The 21,020-nt window shown below is 39.8% G+C and overlaps 1 protein-coding gene and 1 long non-coding RNA gene across 2 annotated transcripts in view; one reads left to right on the top strand and one right to left on the bottom strand.

The window, feature by feature from the left end:
- LOC132403679 (rho guanine nucleotide exchange factor 4-like) overlaps positions 1 to 2,372 on the top strand; it is a 54,721-nt gene extending 52,349 nt beyond the window's left edge. Inside the window, exon 8 of the mRNA XM_059987229.1 lies at positions 2,233 to 2,372. Within this exon, the coding sequence (XP_059843212.1) occupies positions 2,233 to 2,372 (140 nt within the window). The remainder of the gene's footprint in view (positions 1 to 2,232) is intronic.
- Positions 2,373 to 7,247: 4,875 nt separating this feature from the next.
- LOC132405112 (uncharacterized) lies at positions 7,248 to 20,220 on the bottom strand. The gene is made up of 3 exons (XR_009515764.1): positions 20,010 to 20,220; positions 8,684 to 8,866; positions 7,248 to 7,612 (listed from the first exon to the last, which is right to left on the bottom strand). It is a non-coding gene; the product is annotated as an uncharacterized LOC132405112 (long non-coding RNA).
- Positions 20,221 to 21,020: the final 800 nt, after the last annotated feature.

The following is a 21,020-nucleotide window of genomic DNA, read 5'->3' as shown; positions in this document are numbered from 1 at the left end:
TTTGGAACTACAGCCGGAATGAGCACTACAGGTGCAATGAGCCATGCTGACCAGCAACCAACCTGTCTAACCCTAACCTAATCACAGGACAATTAACTATAACCAATTAACTTACTAACGAGTACAACTATGGACTGTAGGAGGAAATCAGAGGCCCCAGAGGAAGTCCACAAGGTCACGGGGAGAATGTACAAACTCCTTAAAGGCGGAACTGAAATTGAACTCTGAACTCCAGTGCCACAAGTTCGGACAGGGTTTCGCAAACCGCTGCACTACCATGACGACTCAGTATCTGAAATACTGTCTTTCTCCAAAACCTTTGTTTTACCTGGTGCACACAGGTATTTCCTGACATTATGCAAAATGAATTGAAGAGGCTGAAGACATTTTTTGTTACAGTAGCAATCTCAGTATCATGCACTCAGCACCTCAAGCTGAACCTGAGTGCAAATGCTTCATCTGTGTCAAATGCACTGAAATGCTTGGCTCTGTCGTTGAGGACAGAGATGCCCTGGAAGCCGACTTTACCCCTCAGCTTTTCACCATCATTCACAGGTAGAGTTGTAGAGTCTTGATGCAGGGTTTCACCCTGAAACTTCAGCAAAACTTTTCTTCCCACAGATGCAGTTCAACCTGCTGTGATCCTCCAGCAGTTTGCTTGTAGCTCTACTATCAAGTTTGATCTGACCTATTGCTTATGTGTTGCTTTGTCTGTTGCATGCTGGTTTTGGCCATTTTTAGGTATAACTAGTGCCAATTGTATCACGCTCTTCTCCACTCATTGAACAAGGTTTGATAACACAGTCGTATGGTCACAGCATGCAGCATAGCAAAAAGTCCTTTGGCCCATCTGGTCCATGCTGACCAAGATGGCCGTTCAAGCTAGTTCCCATTTGCCAGCATATGGCCCATAACTTTCTAAACCTTTCCAATCCTTGTAGCTATTCAACAGCCTTTTAAAAGTTGTTATTGTATCTGCCCCAACCACTTCCCCAGGAAGCTTTCTTGGCAGATAGCACCCTTGCCCCTCAAGTTACTATTAAATCATCTTAAACCTATGCCTTCTAATTCTCGATTCCCCAACTCAGGGGAAAAAAGACTGAGTGCATTCACCCCACCTACATCCCTCATACAATGAAGGATATGTTGGACCATGAGATTGCAAAGTGGCCTATATTTTCTCTGCTGGTAATCCACAGCATCTCCAGTGTTGAGGTGCTATATCTAGTCTGAGAGTCTTGAGTTCAGCACATAAAACACAGGAGGGCATCCTTCGTGTGTCAGTGGACTGTGGGACTCATGATCTCAGACAAGAGTGGATAGATTTATTCCTTGGTATATATATTTTTTCCAAAAACTGCAGATGCTGGACATCTGAAGTAAAAAAAAAACTGAAAACGCTTTTAAAACTCAGTAGAACAGGCAGCATTTGTGGAAAGAGGAAGTATTACTATTTTAATTATGGAACCCTTCATCAGAATAGAGATTAGGAAAATAGCTTAGAAGGTGGGGGTGGTGATATGTTTATTCCTCACGTTGTCCCATTCACTACCTACTGCAGATCAAATTTTGAGAGATTCATCCTTCCGGACTACACTGGTTCACTGAAGGAGTCGTGAACCTTCTTTTAGTGTTAGACATTGAATCTCCCATTTCGAGTTCATTCTGTGCAAATTAGATGATCCTTCTGGTCCTGGCTTTCAGAATGTTTTGTGGGCCATATTGGATGTTCATCACCTGTGCCAGAATCATTTTAACAGGGAATGAGGCAATTAAAGATTGTGGGTGGGGGTCATTCTTATATGGCTGAATAGTTTGCATACATGCAACAAGATATAAATGTCAAGAAACTCACCATTTGGAGAGAAGTTTCCTTATTACAAGTAATGGATCTCCTTTGCTTGATATGTCCAAATATACATTGTGAGCTATATGTGCTCTGAGTACTTAATCAGTTTTACTTTGCAATCTAACTACAGACTGCATAAAACCATACAAAATATGATTGATCTCATCTATCAATAAATAACCCAAGACCAGTAAATTTCCCAAGGTATTGTTCTCAATTAAACTTCCTTTATTCGTCACTTTCCAACGTAGTTTAAATATCACATAAAGTATTTGGACGTAGTTTCAATATGATTTCTTTGTAATAATTTTTAAATGAAATAAAATGTATTTCTCATTGTTGAAGACTGAACTAATATTTATTATATTATATTACTTTAAAAGGTTTTGTCGTCACTGAAATTCAAAAAGACAGGGCCAAATTGGCTGCACGTAAGCCAGGAAAGAAGAATAAAGGTGAATATGATGACACAAAAGATATAAATCAGGGTCAAACAATGTGGAAAAGATTGTTTCGGATGTGAAAGTGATTGAATCTTTATTCTGCTTTGTAAAATTAGGGACTACATGCAAAGAAAGTCTTACCTCTGCATGAATGATTAAAGTGGTAAAGATGTTCTGCAGAACTAATTTATGAGCTTTTACATCAATGAAGAAATTATTTTATTTTGAGTCTAGTTGATAAGATTATGTTTACTGTAGCTGGCAAGTTATTCCACTAAATATATTTACTTAGTGTTTAACTAAATCTAACACAGTAAGTATAGATAAGACATGACAACTATTTACTGTTACACTTAGTTTATTGTTCATGAAATTATGGCTCTATATGCTTATAAAAACCACTATGCAAGCCTGTTAGTTTTGAAACAACTATATGCAAAAATAGCGAAAAGGGATAGCATGTTCTTGAGTTAAGAAAGTGAGACAATGGCTCAAGTTATATTGTACAAATCCATCAAGAGAGATCAGAATCAAGAATTACCAAAAAATAAATTAGGTTTAGAAACCAGTATAAATTGGTAACCATTTTTAAAATCACATGTAATATTCTCTGTATCATGTTTATAGGTATAATCATTCAATGATTAATGAAATTAAGTATAGTTTGGAAAAAACAAAGTTTTTTAAATTTTAGAGCCATTCATCAAGAAATAGGCCTTTGGCCACCGTCCATACTGACCGTTGATACTAATAGTAATCCCATTTCCAGAACCTGGCCTGTGGTCAAAGTCAGAGTTCATCATCATGTGAGAAAGAACATGTGGTGCAATTTACTTCAAGATTGATTGTCAAATACATGAAGACCCATGAATACAGCCAAATAAAACAGCATTACTGTGGGGCCAAGGTGCAACACAGTCACACACAGCACAAGGCATATATAGCACCTATAAGACAGTAAGCACATATAGATATCAGTAAAATACAATCACACAAAAAAATAGTCCTAGAACGCTGCAGAAATTTGCTGTTAGACACATTACAGCTTGTCATGAGCCGAGCAAACGTTAGGGAGCAGTACCAATTCCAACTTGGACGCCGCTCCACACTGCCTCCGGTGGAGTGTGCCGACTCTGACGCCTCTCTCCTGGGTGGCTGTAAATAGGCAACACTGCAGCCTGAGGCCTAGTACTCGCTATGACTAAGGCCGTGCAACTCCCTCGCCATCAGTGAATCGGACTTGCAGCACTCCATTTTAACAATGTCCAACAGGGTTTTGCGATCACAAGAAAAGTGACTAAGACTATCATTCACTATTAGACTGCATACCTCTTTTGCACAGCGATGTCTCTCCTACCCGGGCAGCAGCACGAACTGCACCAAATGCAGCTCCTTCAGTTTTCCATCAATGAGAAACTTGCTGAAGGGCTAGATCTACAGTACATCAAGTTCTTAATGTCCACCAAGGTCTTGTGAGCCAAAAAACATTTAAGAAGAACAATACCACCTTTGGTTGACTCTGTAGAAGCCATTGTAAACAAATGCGCCATCTTACTGGAATTGTTCAGGTGTAATGAAAAATCGTACATCCAGCAACATCAGAAAAAACCCTAATGAAACAAAAATTGGTAGATCAGTTAGAGGATTGGGAAGCTTTTACATGCCAACAGAAGGCAACTAAAAAAACATTAGCAGGGAAAAGATGAAATATGAAGGTACGGTTGGATCATTTGGCTCTCTTCCAGAGAAGGTGACACCCATAGAGAAAAGGCAGTTTACATCTGAATTGGAAGGGGATTATTATCCTAGTGGGAAGGTTTGCTAGTGCTGCACAGTGGGGTTTAAACTAGAGCTGCAGAGAGATGGGAATCAGAGTGCCAGAAGAGTTACTGGAGAGAAAATGGAGATAGACATTGTTAGGACCTCAAAGTCAGGAATCAAAAGATTGAGCACGGTGTGACTAGTGTCCTGAGCTGCATATATTTCAATGCAGGAAGTATCGTAGGAAAGGCAGATGAGCTCAGAGCATGGATCAACACCTGCAATTATGATATTGTAGCCATCAGTAAGACTTGGCTGCAGGAGGGGCAGTACTGGTGGCTTCTGGAGTTTGGTTGCTTTAGATGTGACAGAGAGGGAGGGAATTAAAGGAGGAGGAGAGGCATTACCAGTCAGGAAAAATGTCATGGCAGAGCTCTGTCAGGACAGACCGCAGAACTCATCTAGTGAGGCATTATGGATGGAACTGAAAAATAAGAAAGGTATGATCACTTTAACGGGGCTATATTACAGAACACCCAACAGTCCGAGGGACTTAAAAAACAACTTGTAGAGAGATTGCAGACTGTTGCAAGAAACACAAGGCTGTTACAGTAGTTGATTTTAACATTCCATGTATTGACTAGATTTCCAAACTGTAAAAGGACTAGGTGGGATTGAGATCATCAAATATTTTCAGGGAAGTTTCCTTAATCAGTACATTAAAATCCCAGCGAGAGAGTGTGCAATATTTGATCTGCTATTAGAGAATTAGACAGGGCACGTGTCACAATTTTGTGTAGGTGAACACCTTGCATTTAGTTGCAAATTAGATATGCAAAAAGATAGGTCTGCTCCATGAGCTGAGGCTCTAAATTGGAGAAAGGCCAATTTTGATTGTATCCGAAATTATCTGGCAACTGTGGATTGGGACTGGCTGTTTTCTAGCAAAGGTGTACTTGGTAAATGGGAGGCTATCAAATGTGAAATTTTGAGAGTACAAAGTCTGTATGTACCTGTCAGAATGAAAAGTAAAGATAACAAGTTTAGGAAACCTTGATTTCAAGAGATATTGAGACACTGTTTAAGAAAAAAAATAGGTGCATAGCACATCTAGGTAGGTAGGAAGAAATGAGGTGCTTATGGAGTATAAGAAATACAAGAGAATACTCAACGAAGAAATCAGGAGGGCTAAAAGAAGTCATGAGGTTGCTCTAGCGGATAAGGTGAAGGAGAATCTTAAGGGATTGACTGATACATTAAGAACAAAAGAATTGCAAGGGATAAAATTGGTCCTCTGGAAGATCGGAATGGTAATCCATGTGCGGAGCCACAAGAGATGGGGAGATCTTAAATGAATTTCTTCCATCTGTATTTACTCAGGAGACAGACACGAAGTCTATAGAAGTGAGGCAAAGCAGCAACAACTTCATGGACCCTATACAAATTACAGAGGAGGAAGTGTTTGCTGTTTTGAGGCAAATTAGGGTGGATAAATCCCCAAGATCTGACAAGGTGTTCCCTCAGACCCTGCAGGAGGCAAATGCAGAAATTGTAGGGGCCCTAGAAGAGATATTTAAATCATCCTTAGCGATGGGTAGGGTTCTGGAGGATTGGAGAGTAGCCAATGTGGTTTCACTGTTTAAAGAAGGCACTAAAATTAAACAAGAAAATTATAGTATGGGGAAAATCATTGGAAGGTATCCTCAGGGACTGGACATATGAGTATTTGGATAGACATGAACTGATTAGGGATAGTCAGCATGGCTTTGTGTGTGGTAGGTCATGTCTAACCAATCTTACAGTTTTTTGAGGAAGGTACCACAGAAGTTGATGAAGGCAAGGCAATGGATGACAACATGGCTTTTAGCAAGGCACTTAATAAAATCCCGCATGGGAGGTTGATCAGGAAGGTTGGTCGAGAATGTTCAGTCTTTTGGCATTTAAAATGAGGTAGTAAATTGGATTAGACATTGGCTTTGTGGGAGAAGCCAGAGTGATAACAGATGATTGCCTCTCTGACTGGCGACCTGGGACTAGTGGAGTGCCACAGGTTTTGATGCTGGGTCTGTTAGTGTTCGTCATCTATACTAATGAACCGGATGATAATATGGTTAATTGGATTAGCAAGTTATAGACGACATCAAGATTAGGCAGTGAGGAAGACTATCAGAGCATGCAGCAGGATCTGGACCTGCAGAAAAAAAATGGTGTCAAAAATGGAAGATGCATTTAATACAGAGAAATGAGAAGTGCAACACTTTAGTTGGACCAACCAGGGTAGATCTTACAGTGTGACCATTAGGGCATTCTGGATTGCTGTAGAACTAAGGTATCTGGGAATAGAGGTACACAATTCATTGAATGTGGTGACACAGGTAGACAGGGTAATAAAGGAAGCTTTTGACATTTTGACCTTAATAAATCTTCTATTTTTGACCCCATTTTTTTCCTGCAGGCCCAGATCCTGCTGCATGCTCTTACTGAGTGTAGGAGATGGGATGTTAAATTGAAGTTATACAAGACATTGGTGAGGCCAAATATGGAGCATTGTGTGCAGTTTTGGACACCTACCTATAGGAAGGATGATACAGTAAAGTTGAAAGAGTGTACAGAGAAAAGTTGCAATGATTCTGCTGGGACTGGAGGACCAGAGTTATAAGGAAAGATTGAATAGGTTTCAGAGGTACATTTAATGTCTGAGAAATGTATACAATATACATCCTGAAATGTTTTTCCTTCATAACCATCCATGAAAACAGAGGAGTGTCCCCGAAGAATGAATGACAGTTAAATATCAGAATCCCAAAGACCCCTCCAGCTCTCCTCCTTCCCTCACATAAACGGCAGCAAGCAAAAATCCCCCTTCCCCCCACCAGCCAAAAAAAAAGCATCGGCACCCACCACCGAGCACTCAAGCGTGAGCAAAGCAAAAATAAAGACACAGACTTGCAGTTACCCCAAAGACTACTTGTTCACTCCGTATTCGACATACCACAGCTCTCTCTCTCTCTAATAAGGGAGAAAGGGTGCTCCATTTCACAGTGAGAGGGGAGACATAACAAACAACTGACTGATTTACGATGTTAAAAGTCCATTGCGTCGCTTTTTCCCGAGCTCAGTGCCCAAAGATCTCAGGTCTCTAGGCACACAGCCTGATGCACCATCAATAACTCACACTGAGACATAAGGCGAGATATCGGCTTTTATTGACTGGAAGAAGGAACCAGGAGTGAGTGTCCATCATACTATGACCTGGAGACTGAGGCCGAGCGTCAGGCCTCAGATCGCCTTTATACAGGGGCCGGTGGGAGGAGCCACAGGAGCAGTCAGCAGGGGGCATGTCCAGACAGGCACATAGTTCACCACACAGCCAGAGATAGTCTGACTCCCACGACACACCAATCTCCAGAGCCATGAGATCTCAGCCCTCCGAAGGCGAGCTGAACTCTTCCTTTGGCATGCCAAATAACAGCCAGTTGTGAAACCCCAAGAGCGGGTCCCATCCTCCCAAGGAACCATGGTCAGCTTTTTACTCCAGGTCAGGGTCTTCAAAAGAACCCTGAAAGGGAAAAAATAGAGATATTAATGATGGAAATAGAGTTGTTTCCGAAGGTACATGCAAAGTAGTCACCATTAGGGCCATTAATCCTCCGAAGCTCCTAAGAATAGGTTAGCACTTCATTCCTTGGAATGTAGAAGATTGAGGGGAGATGATGGAAGTATACAGTTATGAGGAGAATAGACAGGGCTTTTTCCACTGAGATTCAATGGGACTACAGCTAGACGTGAATGTATAATCTAGCTAGGACAGAGGGTGCAGCCTTCAGATAGAGGGACAGAGATGAGAAGGAATTGCTTTTGCCAAAGGGCGGTGAATTGATTGAATTCATTGCCACGGGCAGCTGTAGAGGACAAGTCACCAAGTATTTTTAAAACAAAGGTTGATAGATATTTGGCTAGTCAGGACATCAAAGATGGCAGGAGAATGGGGCTGAGAGGACTAATAAATCAGCCATGATGGAATGGTGGAGCAGACCAATGGGCCAGATGGTCTAATTTTACTCCTATGTCTTCTGGATGAAAAACATAAATAATACCAAGTTGTACACAATTTCTACAAAAAAAACCACAAATAAAACAAAAAGTCCACAGTAGAATATTGTAGTACTTCGCCTTTGCAATTCAAGTGTTTATTTAGATATTTCTTAAATATCAAAGGAGCCTTTGACTATATCACCATCAGTGATCTGGGTGAAAAGCATTTCTCTTTAGACCCTTTCTAATATGCTGACATCTCACCTTAAACCAATTTCCTCTGGCTTTAGGCACCTTCGGTCTGGGGAAAAGCTTCTTATTATCTACTCTATTTATTCTCCAGTCAGGTTGCACATCAGCCATCTTTCCTCCAAGGAAATATATCCAGCTTATCCCATCTTTCTTAATTATTCCATCCTAGGCAACTTCCTGTTAGATGTCCTCTGCGCCCTCTCCAACATAATCACAACCAAAACTGCACAACATACTCCAGCTTAACCAATATTTTATATAGTATTTCAATAACATCTCTGCTTTTATGTTCTCTTCCTAAGATAATGAAGGGCCAGTATTCCTTCTTAATCATCTTACCTACCTCTGCTGCCATCTTCAGGGATTGCTGACTTCTACACCAAGGTCCCACTCTTTCTCAATATTCCCAATAAAATGCAGATACCTGACATCTTGCAACACAGGTGCTGAAATCGATCACCTGAAGCACTGAACTCTCACCACTGACGAGAAAGTGATATGACTTAAGACAAGTTCAGATAGGAAGCTGTAATTAAAGGAGAAAATATGATCAAAATGACGGGCAGGGCAGAGTTAAAGTAGACTTGTAATCATGGCATTGGAAGTGCAGGAAGAGCCATACAGACAAAATTCAGATCTGGCCTTTTTGGATAAAATGTCACCCTCCACTGCATAGTTAACATCCATATCAGACTCAATTAGGAGTTTAAAAGTTGTATAATCCATTGTATTTATAGCAATTATAAGAAATTTCATAACTACAAACATGAGAAAGTCTGCAGATGCTGGAAATCCACAATGACACACACAAAATGCTGGAGGAACTCAGCTGGTCATGCAGCATCCATGGAAATAAATAAACTGTTGACATTTCTGGCTTGAAGAAGGGTCTCAGCCTGAAACATCAATTGTTTATTCATTTCCATAGATGCTGCTTGATCTGCTGAGTTCCTCCAGCATTTTGTGCATTGTTTCACAACTATAAGGTGACTTGGAAGATAATGATTGCCAATGTGCAACTGGACTTTTCAGTATTTATGTAGGAACAGAACGTTTTGGCTCTAAAACCCATGTATTTTTAAATTAGAAATTGATGAATACTCATCCTAATAAGAATCTATTGACCCTGCTACTGTGGCTTGGGAGAAAAAAATAGATTGTCAGTTTGTGAAACCATGTTCTATAGCCATGTGTTGAACTTTTAAAATCCTCTTGGCTTTTAGTCCAGCACAATAACCACAAGACTTCCACAGGAATGTGCTGCTAAGGTTGTGAGACATAGATTTATGATGTGGTTTATCAGGAACTGGGAAGTTTCTGGGAAAGGCAAAACTTCTACCTTCCAGTAAGGCCACATTAAAAGTGCATGGAAGTCTTACAAAATAGGATAAATGACTTGCAAATGGGAGAATATTTAAACTAGCAACAGCAGAGAAGGGTCACTGGAGAAGATGACTACCATAGCACAAGGGAAAGCCATGAAAACTGACAGGCAAGGTCATTTATAAACAAGGAGAGTTCACTTTATTCTTTTGTGAGGTATAGACATTACTGGCATTTATTGTTGATCCATATTTGTCGCAGAATGAAGAGGCAGCTAATCAGATTCTTGGATCTGGGGGCTCATATACCCCAACCAGACAGAATGGCAGATTTCCTTCCCTGATTAATACTTGTAAATCAAGTGGTGGTGGTGTGAGTAGAGTTGGGGAGCAGTTCTGGGGTATTCGTACTAATTGCTGCTGTGGCCAGATTTATTTAATTGAGTTTTAACTTGAAGGCTATAACAGTGGGACTCAGACTGATGTTCCTGATCCAGTAATTAAACACCATGACACTCGAGTGTGTAAATGATACAAAGGTGATGGGCAGTGGGGGCTGTGCTCCATTCTGTTGACTAACAGCAAAGATGACAGAAATGTATGCAAAATGAAAACCTTTTGGTACGGAGTTCAGATTGGATATGGAACAAAGAAGCTGATTAGAAAATGTGTGGACATAGCCTAGGGGATGTGGTCTTGTGTAGAAAAGAGGATAAAGGGAATGAGGATCACAAGGGCTTGGATGACTAAGTTACTGCGGATACAGATGAAAGTAAGAATAACAAAGGGGTATTTCTGAGTGCACACTCAAAACATATAGTAACATCAAGCAGTTTTAACAATCAATTTTAATATGCAAAATATTCAGTAAGTATGATGTTGTAGTGAGAAATTTATAAGTTCATGTGTACCATGGAGATTTGGGTAATTTCACAACAATAAAGTCAGGAACTTCTGAAAATAGTTACAAGCCATGAGCTCACTATAATTGATCAAAAGGATATCTGATTCAATTTGGAGAAAAGATATATTACTGAAATTCAGAAAGAAATGGGAGGAAAAATAGAGCAATTAACACAGGAGTTGAAGAACCCTCTATAAATTAATGTAAAGGGGATAGAAAATGTTATAGCTTTCAAAGAAATCCAGACTTAAGTTGTCTTTGACTAAACAAAGCAAAACAAAATCCAAAATTAGAATTGCTTTGGAAATTCTAAAACCAAATAAGCTTCAAGAGCTTGGTCTCAATACCTCCTTGTTCACTTACACACCCCAGCCATTTCAGATTGGCAACAACATCTCCTCCACAAACTCTATCCACACAGGCTTACCAAAAGGCTGTGTGCTTAGTCCCCTGCTCTACTCACTTTACACCTTATGACTGTGTGGCTACACACAGCTCCAATGCCATGTTTAAATTTGCTGATGAAACAACTGCCATTGGCCAAATCAAAGCCGGTGGCGGATCAGCACATAGGAGGGACATTGAAAGTCTGGCTGAGTGGTGGCACAACAACAACCTCTCTGTATGTCAGCAAGACCAAGGGGATGATTATTGACTTCAGGGGGAGGAAACCAGAGGTCCATGAGCCAGCCATCATCAAGGAATCAAAGGTGTATAAGGTCAGCAACTTTAAATTTCCCAGTGGGGAAATCATTTCAGAGGACTGGTCCTGGGCACAGCATGCTAGTGCAATTATGAAAAAAGCACGACATTGCCTTTACTTGCTTAGAAGTTTGTGAAGATCTGACATGGCATCTAAAACTCTGACAAACTTCTATAGATGTGCAGTGGAGAGTATATTGACTGGCTTCAGCACAGCCTGGTATGAAAACACCAATGCCCTTGATTGGAAAATCCTACAAAAAGTAATGGACATGGCCCAGTCTGTCAAGGGTAAAGCCCTCCACACCTTTGAGCACATCTACAGAGAATGCTGTCACAGAAAAGCATCAACTATCACCAAGGTCATGCTCTCTTCTCCCTGCTGCCATCATGAAGATGATACAGGAGCCTCAGAACACTCACCACCAGGTTCAGGAACAGTTATTGTCCCTCAACCGTCAGGCTCTAAAACCAAAAGAGATAACTAGACTCAACTTCACTTGCCCCATCACTAAAATGTTCCAACAACCTATGTACTCAGTTTCAAGGACTCTGTATCTCATACACTTAATATCTATTGTTTATTTATTTATTATTGTTTATTTTCTCCTTTGTACTTGCATAGTTTGGTGTCTTTTGCACCTTGGTTGTTTGTCCACCCTGTTGGGTGTGGTCTTCCATTGATCCTATTGTGGTTCTTGGATTTACTCACTATGCCCACAAAAAATGACTCTCAGGGTTATATATGGCGACATACATATACTTTGAATTCAAACAGATTCCTAAATGGAAGACGAGCAAGAAATATTGAATAGAAAAGATATTCGTTAGTAACAAAATTAGGAGCAGGTATATGAATATTTCCAAGAAAGGTCAAAGAAAGCTCATTGTAGAAGCAACAAATCTAACCTTGCCAGAGAGTCAATTTTAACAGCAACCAGTAGAATGTGCCCACATCTGAAATGACTCGAAGGCTTTGTCTGACAAATCTCAAATGTGAAATCCATTGAATCGAATAATTAGAAATCAAGTCAACTGGCATCAACAAAAGTAAGATTCTGAAATCAATTAGCATGTTTAGGAAAGAAAACATTAAAAAGTAATAATCTTTGAAAAGGTTAAAGAAGTTCATGCAAGAGGTATGTAATGAAATATTTTGAAGATATACATAATATCAATAAAGATGAAAATGTAGATGTGATGTAACTTGGATTCTAGTCAGGCAATTAACAACATTCCTTAGAAATCAAATAAATATAGTAATTTATATCATGGAGGGAAGTCAGTCATGCCATAATGGTTACATTGATTTAAAAAGAACTATGTAGTCTCACCCCAGTCACCAGCTTTGTTAATAGTTCATGAAACTAGCATTTAATAAACTCATTGAAGTTTACTAAGATTGTTCACAACAGTTTGGATAAGTGGTGACAGAGGGCCTTTGTGAATGGGAAGCAAGAATTAATTTCCTTTGGAAAACCTGTGGTCCCAATATTATGATTGTGATAAAATCAAGTCTAGCCAATCTTCAAAACTTTTTTGGAGGAAGTTACCAGTAAGGTTGAAAAAAGCAGTGAATATTGTCTTTATGGACTTTAGCAAGGCTTTTGACAATGTCTCTCATGGGTGGTTTGCCAAGAAGGTCCAGTTGCTTGGCATTCAAGGTGAGGAATTAAATTGGATTAGACTTTGGCTTCACAGGAGAAGACAGAGCATGGTAATATATGATTGCCTCTCTGACCCGAGGCCTGTGACTGGTGGTGTGCCACAGGGATGGGTGTTGGGTCCATTGTTGGTTGTCATCTACATTCATCTCGATGTTAATGTGGTAAACTAGATTTAAGTTTAAAGATGTCTAAGACTGGGGGCATAGTGGACAGCGAGGAAGGCTATTTAAACGCAACAGGATCTGGATCAGATGGAAAATGGGCTGGAAAATGGCTGATGGAATTAAATGCAGACAAGTGTGACATGTTGCACTTGGGGAGGAGAAACCAGGTGATGAGTGATGAGTGGTAGGGCACCAAGGTATGTGTCAGAATAGAGGTATCTGGGTATACAGATCCATGACATCGTGTCACAGGTAGGGTATAAAAAGAGCTTTTGGCATATTGGCCTTCATAAGCAAAGTACAGCAGTTGGGATGTTATATTGAAGCTATACAAGACTATGCTGTATATTTTGAATTATTTAATTTGAATTATTCTATGCCACCTACCTACAAGAAAGCTATCAGTAAGATTGCAAGAGTGCCGATCAGATTTAAAAGAATGTTGCAAGGAATTGAGGACCTGAGTTACAGGGAAAGGTTGAATAGGTTAGGACTTTATTCCGAGAATGTAGAGGAATGGGGGAGATTGATGGAGGTGTGCAAAATTATGAGGGGTATAGATAGGCTTTTTCTACTGAAGCTGGGTGAGACTAGAATTTGATGTCAAGGGTTACATGTGAAAGGTGAAATATTTAAGAAGAACAACTTCTCTCAGAGGGTGTTGAGAGTGTGGAATGAGCTGCCAGCAGAAATGGTGAATGTGGGTTTGATTTTAAAAGAAATTTGGATGGGAGTGGTGTAGAGGGCTGCGGTCTGGGTACAGGCCAATGGGACTAGGCAGATTAATAATCCAGCATAGACTAGATGGGCCAAACAGCCAGCTTCTGTGCTATAGTGTTCTATGACTCTATGACTTTGTTCTGCAGTAGAATATTTGCAGAACTTTCTGGATTATATAGTATATAAGAAATAGACTGTGAAGACAAAAAAAAAAATCCATCCCAAATACCATGTCATAATAAGGGTGGCTCATGATCAGTTAACCCAGAAACCTGGAGTGACATTCTTACACACATGCTAAATTCCTATAAGCTATATTGTGGAATAAGATATTATCTGCAGATCAGTAAAATTACAAGAGCTAATTTTGTTTCATAGAACATATACAACATAGAATAGTACAGCACAGTACCAGCCATTCAGCCCACAATGTTGTGCCGACCCTTAAACCCTGCCTCCCATATAACCCCCCACCTTAAATTCCACCATATATCTGTCTAGTAGTCTCTTAAATTTCACTAGTGTACCTGCCACCACTACTGACTCAGGCAGTGCATTCCATGCACCAACCACTCCCTGAGTAAAAAAAACCTTCCTCTAATATCCCCCTTGAACTTCCCACCCATTACCTTAAAGCCATGTCCTCTTGTATTGAGCAGTAGTGCCCTGAGGAAGATGCGCTGGCATCCTACTCTATCTATTCCTCTTAATATCTTGTATACCTCTATCATGTCTCCTCTCATCCTCCTTCTCAGCAAAGAGTAAAGCCCTAGCTCCCTTAATCTCTGATCATAATGCATACTCTCTAAACCAGGCAGCATCCTGGTAAATCTCCTCTGTACCCTTTCCAATGCTTTCACATCCTTTCTATAGTGAGGCAACCAGAACTGGACACAGTACTCCAAGTGTGGCCTAACCAGAGTTTTATAGAACTGCATCATTACCTCATGACTCTTAAACTCTATCCCTCGACATATGAAAACTAACACACCATAAGCTTTCTTAACTACCCTACCTGTGAGGCAACTTTCAGGGATCTGTGGACATGCACCCCCAGATCCCTCTGCTCCTCCACACTACCAAGTATCCTGCCATTTTCTTTGTACTCAGCCTTGGAGTTTGTCCTTCCAAAGTGTACCACCTCACACTTCCCCGGGTTGAACGCCATCTGCCACTTCTCAGCCCACTTCTGCATCCAATCAATGTCTCTCTGCAATTTTTGACAATCCTCCATACTATCCACAACACCACCAACCTTTGTGTCGTCTGCAAACTTGCCAACCCACCCTTCCACCTCCACATCCAGGTCGTTAATAAAACTCACGAAAAGTAGAGGTCACAGAACCGATCCTTGTGGGACACCACTAGTCACAACCCTCCAATCTGAATGTACTCCCTCTACCATGACCTGCTTTCTGCAGGCAAGCCAATTCTGAAGCCACCTGGCCAAACATCCCTGGATCCCGTGCCTTCTGACTTTCTGAATAAGCCTACCATGCGGAAACTTGACAAATGCCTTACTAAAATCCATGTAGTTCATATCCACTGCACTACTCTCATCTATATGCCTGGTCACCTCCTCAAAGAACCCTATCAGGCTTGTTAGACACAATCTACCCTTCACAAAGCCATGCTGACCGTCCCTGATCAGACCATGATTCTCTAAATACCCATAGATTCTATCTCTAAGAATCTTTTCCAACAGCTTTCCCACCACAGACATAAGGCTCCCTGGTCTATAATTACTCGGACTATCTCTACTACCTTTTTTGAACAAGGGGACAACATTCGCCTCCTTCCAATCCTCCGGTACCATTCCTGTGGACAATGAGGACATAAAGATCCTAGCCAGAGGCTCAGCAATCTCTTCCCTCTCCTCGTGGAGCAGCCTGGGGAATATTCCGTCAGGCCCCAGGGACTTATCCATCCTAATGTATTTTAACAACTCCAACACTTCCTCTCCCTTAATATCAACATGTTCCAGAACATCAACCTCATTCATATTGTTCCTCACCATCATTAAGTTCCCCCTCATTGATGAATACCAAAGAGAAGTATTCATCGAGGACCTCGCTCACCTCCACAGCCTCCAGGCACATCTTCCCACCTTTATCTCTAATCGGTCCTACCTTCGGTCCTGTTATCCTTTTGTTCTTCACATAATTGAAGAATGCCTTGGGGTTTTCTTTTACCCTACTTGCCAAGGCCTTCTCATGCCCCCTTCTTGCTCTTCTCAGCCCTTTCTAAAGCTCCTTTCTTGCTACCCTATATTCCTCAATAGACTCATCTGAACCTTGCTTCCTAAACCTCATGTATGCTGCCTTCTTCCATCTGACTAGATTTTCCATTTCACATCACCCATGGTTCCTTCACCCTATCATTCTTTATCTTCCTCACCGGGACAAATTTATCCCTAACATCCTGCAAGAGATCCCTAAACATCGACCACATGTCCATAGTATATTTCCCTGCAAAAACATCATCCCAATTCACACCCGCAAGTTCTAGCCTTATAGCCTCATAATTTGCCCTTCCCCAATTAAAAATTTCCCTTGAAATGAGCAGTCAACACTTCGGGCCGAGACACTTCATCAGGACTGCTCATTTCAATGGATACTGCCCGACCTGCTGAGTTCATGCTGCTTGTTTGTATGTGTTGATTTGACCATAGCATCTACAGTATACTTTGTGTTTAAAAATTTCCCTGTCCTCTCTGATTCTATCCTTTTCCATGATAATGTTAAAGGCTGTTAAATGTTGGGCTGCCAAAATAAGGAATATTACTTTCTGGTCCTATTATATTTATCGTAAAGATTGCCCATCATAGGTCTCCTTAGAAGTTAATTCTGTAAAAAATTCCTCTATTGCCTCTCTTCTTGGATCATACTCTTCTTTTTCAGCAAATAAAATAACAGATAACATAATTGTTAAGCAAACTTTAAGGATTTGGTCTCAATTTAGGAAATTTTTTGGTTTAATGAATTTTACATTATCATCTCCCATTCTCCTTAATTATTTTTTTATCCCTTCCATGATGGATAAAGTCTTTAAAGATTGGGATGAACTAGGTATTAAGTGTTTTTGGGACCTGTTTATCTCAGGATCTCTTGCTTCATTTGACCAATTTGTCAAATAAATTTGCACTCCCAAAAACACATTTTTACAGTTACCTTCGAATTAGAGATTTGCTATGTTTCCAATTAGCTACTTTTCCTATAGGTCCTGATAATCTATTACCAGTATCTATAACTTGTTGCTTGATTCTAGACAAGACTTTCTAGATAAAATTAAAAAAGCTTGGGAGGATGACCTAAATTGTCAGATTTCTGATGATAAATGGAATAAAATTCTTAAACGGGTTAATAAATCATCTTTCTGAGCTCATCATTCTCCTCTACAATTTAAAGTGGTTCATAGAACTTAGATTTCTAAACAGAAGCTATCCAGTTTTTACCCGAATGTTTCTCCACTTTGTAATAAATGCAACTCTGCTGATGCCGCTTTAATTCATATGTTTTGGTTTTGCCCTAAAATTAAAAAGTTTTGGCGGGAAGTATTCCATATCTTCTCACAACTTTTTAGGGTCCAATTTGACCCAAATCCCCTTACTGCCTTGTTGCAAATGAAGATATAACTTTAAATACTCCTAACCTACAGGTTTTAGTTTTTACCTCCCTTTTAGCAAGAAGACCAATATTGCTTAAATGGAAGGAGTCTACCCCTCCTACACATCTTCAATGGTTAGGTGATATTATGTCTTATTTAAATTTAGAAAAGATCCTCTGCTCAGTCGAAACGATCTTTTTATGATATCTGGGGACCTTTCCTAAATAACTTTTCCAATTTATAAAGTTTAACAGTGCACAGACTTTTATGTATATTTTTATCTTCTCTTCTTAAGCGAATATGTTTTTTTTAATTATCCACAATCATCCATCAGCTTTTTTCTTTGGTAGTTGGTAAGGGGTTGAATTTATTTTATATAAGAAATTTACTTTATGATGTATGACCTATCTTTAAATTTTTGATTACAGAGTGGTATACCTTTATGTGTTATGCTATAACATTCTGATCAATTTTATTACAATATATGAATGTACACAAGTTATGTTGAGATGTATCTATGTGTTGCACTCTGTAAATCTTGTTTTTTACTTCTGAATAAAAATATTGTAAAAAGAAAGAAAGAGAAAGGCCAGGGATCAGTGGTCACTGTCCCCCAGATGCTCACCCACTGAGAGATCTGTGACCTGACCTGGTTTGTTACCTAATACTGGATCCAGTATGGCATTCCCCCTAGTTGGCCTGTCAACATACTGTGACAGGAATCCATCCTGGACACACTTAACAAACTCTGCCCCGTCTAAACCATTGGAACTAATCAGGTGCCAATCAATATTAGGGAAGTTAAAGTCACCCACGATAACAGCCCTGTTATTTTTGCACCTTTCCAAAATCTCCCTCCCAATCTGCTCCTCAGTATCTCTGCTGCTACCAGGGGGCCTATAGAATACTGCCAATAGAGCATCTGCTCCCTTCCTGTTCCTGACTTCCACCCATACTGACTCTTAGCCAAATTTTATCTAATAATTTAGTTTCAGATTCAGATTATTGTCATTTAGAAACCACAAATGCAATGCAGTTAAAAAATGAGATAACGTTCTCCGAAATGATACTTCAAAAAAAGCACATGACAAAACAGACCACACAAGAAAAACCACATAACGTTTGGTAATCCCCAATCCAGAGTCCAGAGAGGCTGCTGCATATCAATATCGCGCTACCATCTTAGCATGTTCCCCAGAAAGGAACTCCAAACCCATCAGACAAAACAAGACTACCCAGACACACCAAGTCAAGAGACCAGCACTTGATATAAAAATCAAATAAAACATAGATAGTCATGAAAAAGGTAGAAATTCAGTCCATTTATGTTATTAAAAATTCTAATCATTGCTTTTTGATTAAAGTGAAACAACATGCTTCCAATATTGTGTTCCAATAGATTTGTGATTACATGACTGCTTATAAAACATAATCGTTATGGAAAATGATTTCATTTCAACATTGAGAATCCTGAAGTTCTCTGTTGCTAGTGGGAGGCTGAAGTGAATGAACTTCCCTCACATCCCTACTCTCTTGACTTTAGGAGTTAGCTATGTATCCTACCTCTGGATTCTCTACAGTAATATTGAGTCCATTTATCAAGAAGGAGACCCAAACTAAATATAAAATTCCAAATATAATCCCAAAAGAAATCTATATAAAAGTTAAAATCAGTTTTTTTTTTAAATTTTAACCCTCCATTTTGATTCTAGATTATAACTTTCTCTTTATCTTAATGGTGACATACAGTTTATGAACTTAATTAACAGAACTCCTGAATGACATTGACTTCAACCAGAAAATAATTTCTTGTATACAACATGATTTGGACTCAAGCCCTTTCATGATCTTATCACCCATTAATTTTCATTCACATCTCTTTGCTTACAGAATGAACCTATGAAATCCCTCTGACCTATTGAAGTCAGTTAGCATGATTAGTCACAGCACCATTTGGTACAATTTTAATACTCAGAAATCAATATTCAATCTTCAAGACTCAGTTAAAACATTCAAAGCAATTTCAAAACCAAGTTCTTTGAAAAGTTGTTGGTGATTTGGTCACCTCCTGAAGCAGCTTTTCCTATGGTAAACAATTTCTCTATTCCCTATTTTATCTCTTCTTACCTGTCTATTACTTCTTCCTCTTTCTGCGATGGTCGACTCTCCTCTCCTATAAGACTCCTCCTCCAGCCCTTTGCCTTTCCCACCCACCTGGCCACCCATCACCTTCCAGCTAGCCTCCCTCCACCCCACCCCCAACCTTTATATTCTGGCATCTTCCCCCTTCTTTTTCAGTCCTGAAGAAAGTCTCAGTCTCAGCCCAAAATGTCAACTATCTTGTTCATTTCTATAATGCTGCCTGACCTGCTGAGTTTCCCCAACATTTTCTGTGTGTCGCTTTGTCCTTTGCTCTCTGCATTTCAAGTAGTCTTCAACTGAGTACCAAGATATACAAATAGTTTGGAAACCACTAACTTAGGCAATGGGTGTCACGGTAGCATAGCAGTTAGTCTAATGCTTTAAAACGCCAGCAATCAGGCTTCAATTCTTTCCCGACTGTAAGTAGTTTATACATTCTTACCATGCCTGCGTGCTTCAGTTTCCTCCCGCATTCCAAGGTAGGGTTAGTAAATCACGGTTCTGTTATGTTGGTGCAGAACATGGAGACACGTGAAAGCTACCTCCACCACGTCCTCAGACGACGTATTTGACTGTATTTTCCACTGTTTTGGTGTATCCGTGGCAAATTAAGTTAATCTAATCTGTTGTCACCATAGACAAGCAAATGAGCACAAAGCTGAAATGAGAAGTACAAGTCAGACATTTACTCCTGCCAAAATCAACCTTCAATAAAACTCACCACTAGGACATTTTTCCAGTTCATCAATTTGTTTTAGAACATTCAATAGTTAGTCAAGGAAAATCACTATGACCACTGACTTTTATTCTCATGGACTGAATTACATTGCTCATTCCCGGGCCACGTAGTCAAGGGATCCCACTCAAAGTTCCTCTTTCAGTTAAATTTATTTTGGAAGAAGGCATTGTAGATTGAGAACAGGAGAAAGGGGGTTGTCTGTTTTTAAATTATTTACATTAAGGATCATCAAGTTTCTCATGCCGCATCTCACTGGTGTGTATAGAATGGAAAATGGAGAGAAGCAATTGTTAAGCAAGAGCAGCATGTTTACTTTGATCAATGGAAATAACCAGCATTTCACCCAATTAGTTCCTTAAGGGATGGACATATTCAACACTGGTGTACCTGTGGGAATCAAATCATTTTGTCCTTAAATAGAAGAACAGCAGTATAGCCAGGATAAGAAAATCATAGAAAGCGGAACTTCATAGCTCAGAAGTAGATCACTCACCTCATCAAAATTGAGCTATTAGGTCCATGGATATTCATCTTCACAGTGTGCAGTATTCAACCTCATGGCTTTGCTTTTAGTTTATTACTTAACCTAGCACATTACAAGCATGTTCTTTTCTGATATTAATTTACTTACTTTAAAGTGACATTATTATGTTACCTTTATCCAAATTGAGCCTCATGTCAGTCTTCTCTTTCAACGGTGCTATCTATGTTTTT

The sequence above is a fragment of the Hypanus sabinus genome, chromosome 2 (genome assembly GCF_030144855.1).
Source record: "Hypanus sabinus isolate sHypSab1 chromosome 2, sHypSab1.hap1, whole genome shotgun sequence".
Classification (NCBI taxonomy): Eukaryota; Metazoa; Chordata; class Chondrichthyes; order Myliobatiformes; family Dasyatidae; genus Hypanus; species Hypanus sabinus.
The sequence above is the reverse complement of the archived record's forward strand: the minus strand, read 5'-3'. Positions and strand labels throughout refer to the sequence as shown.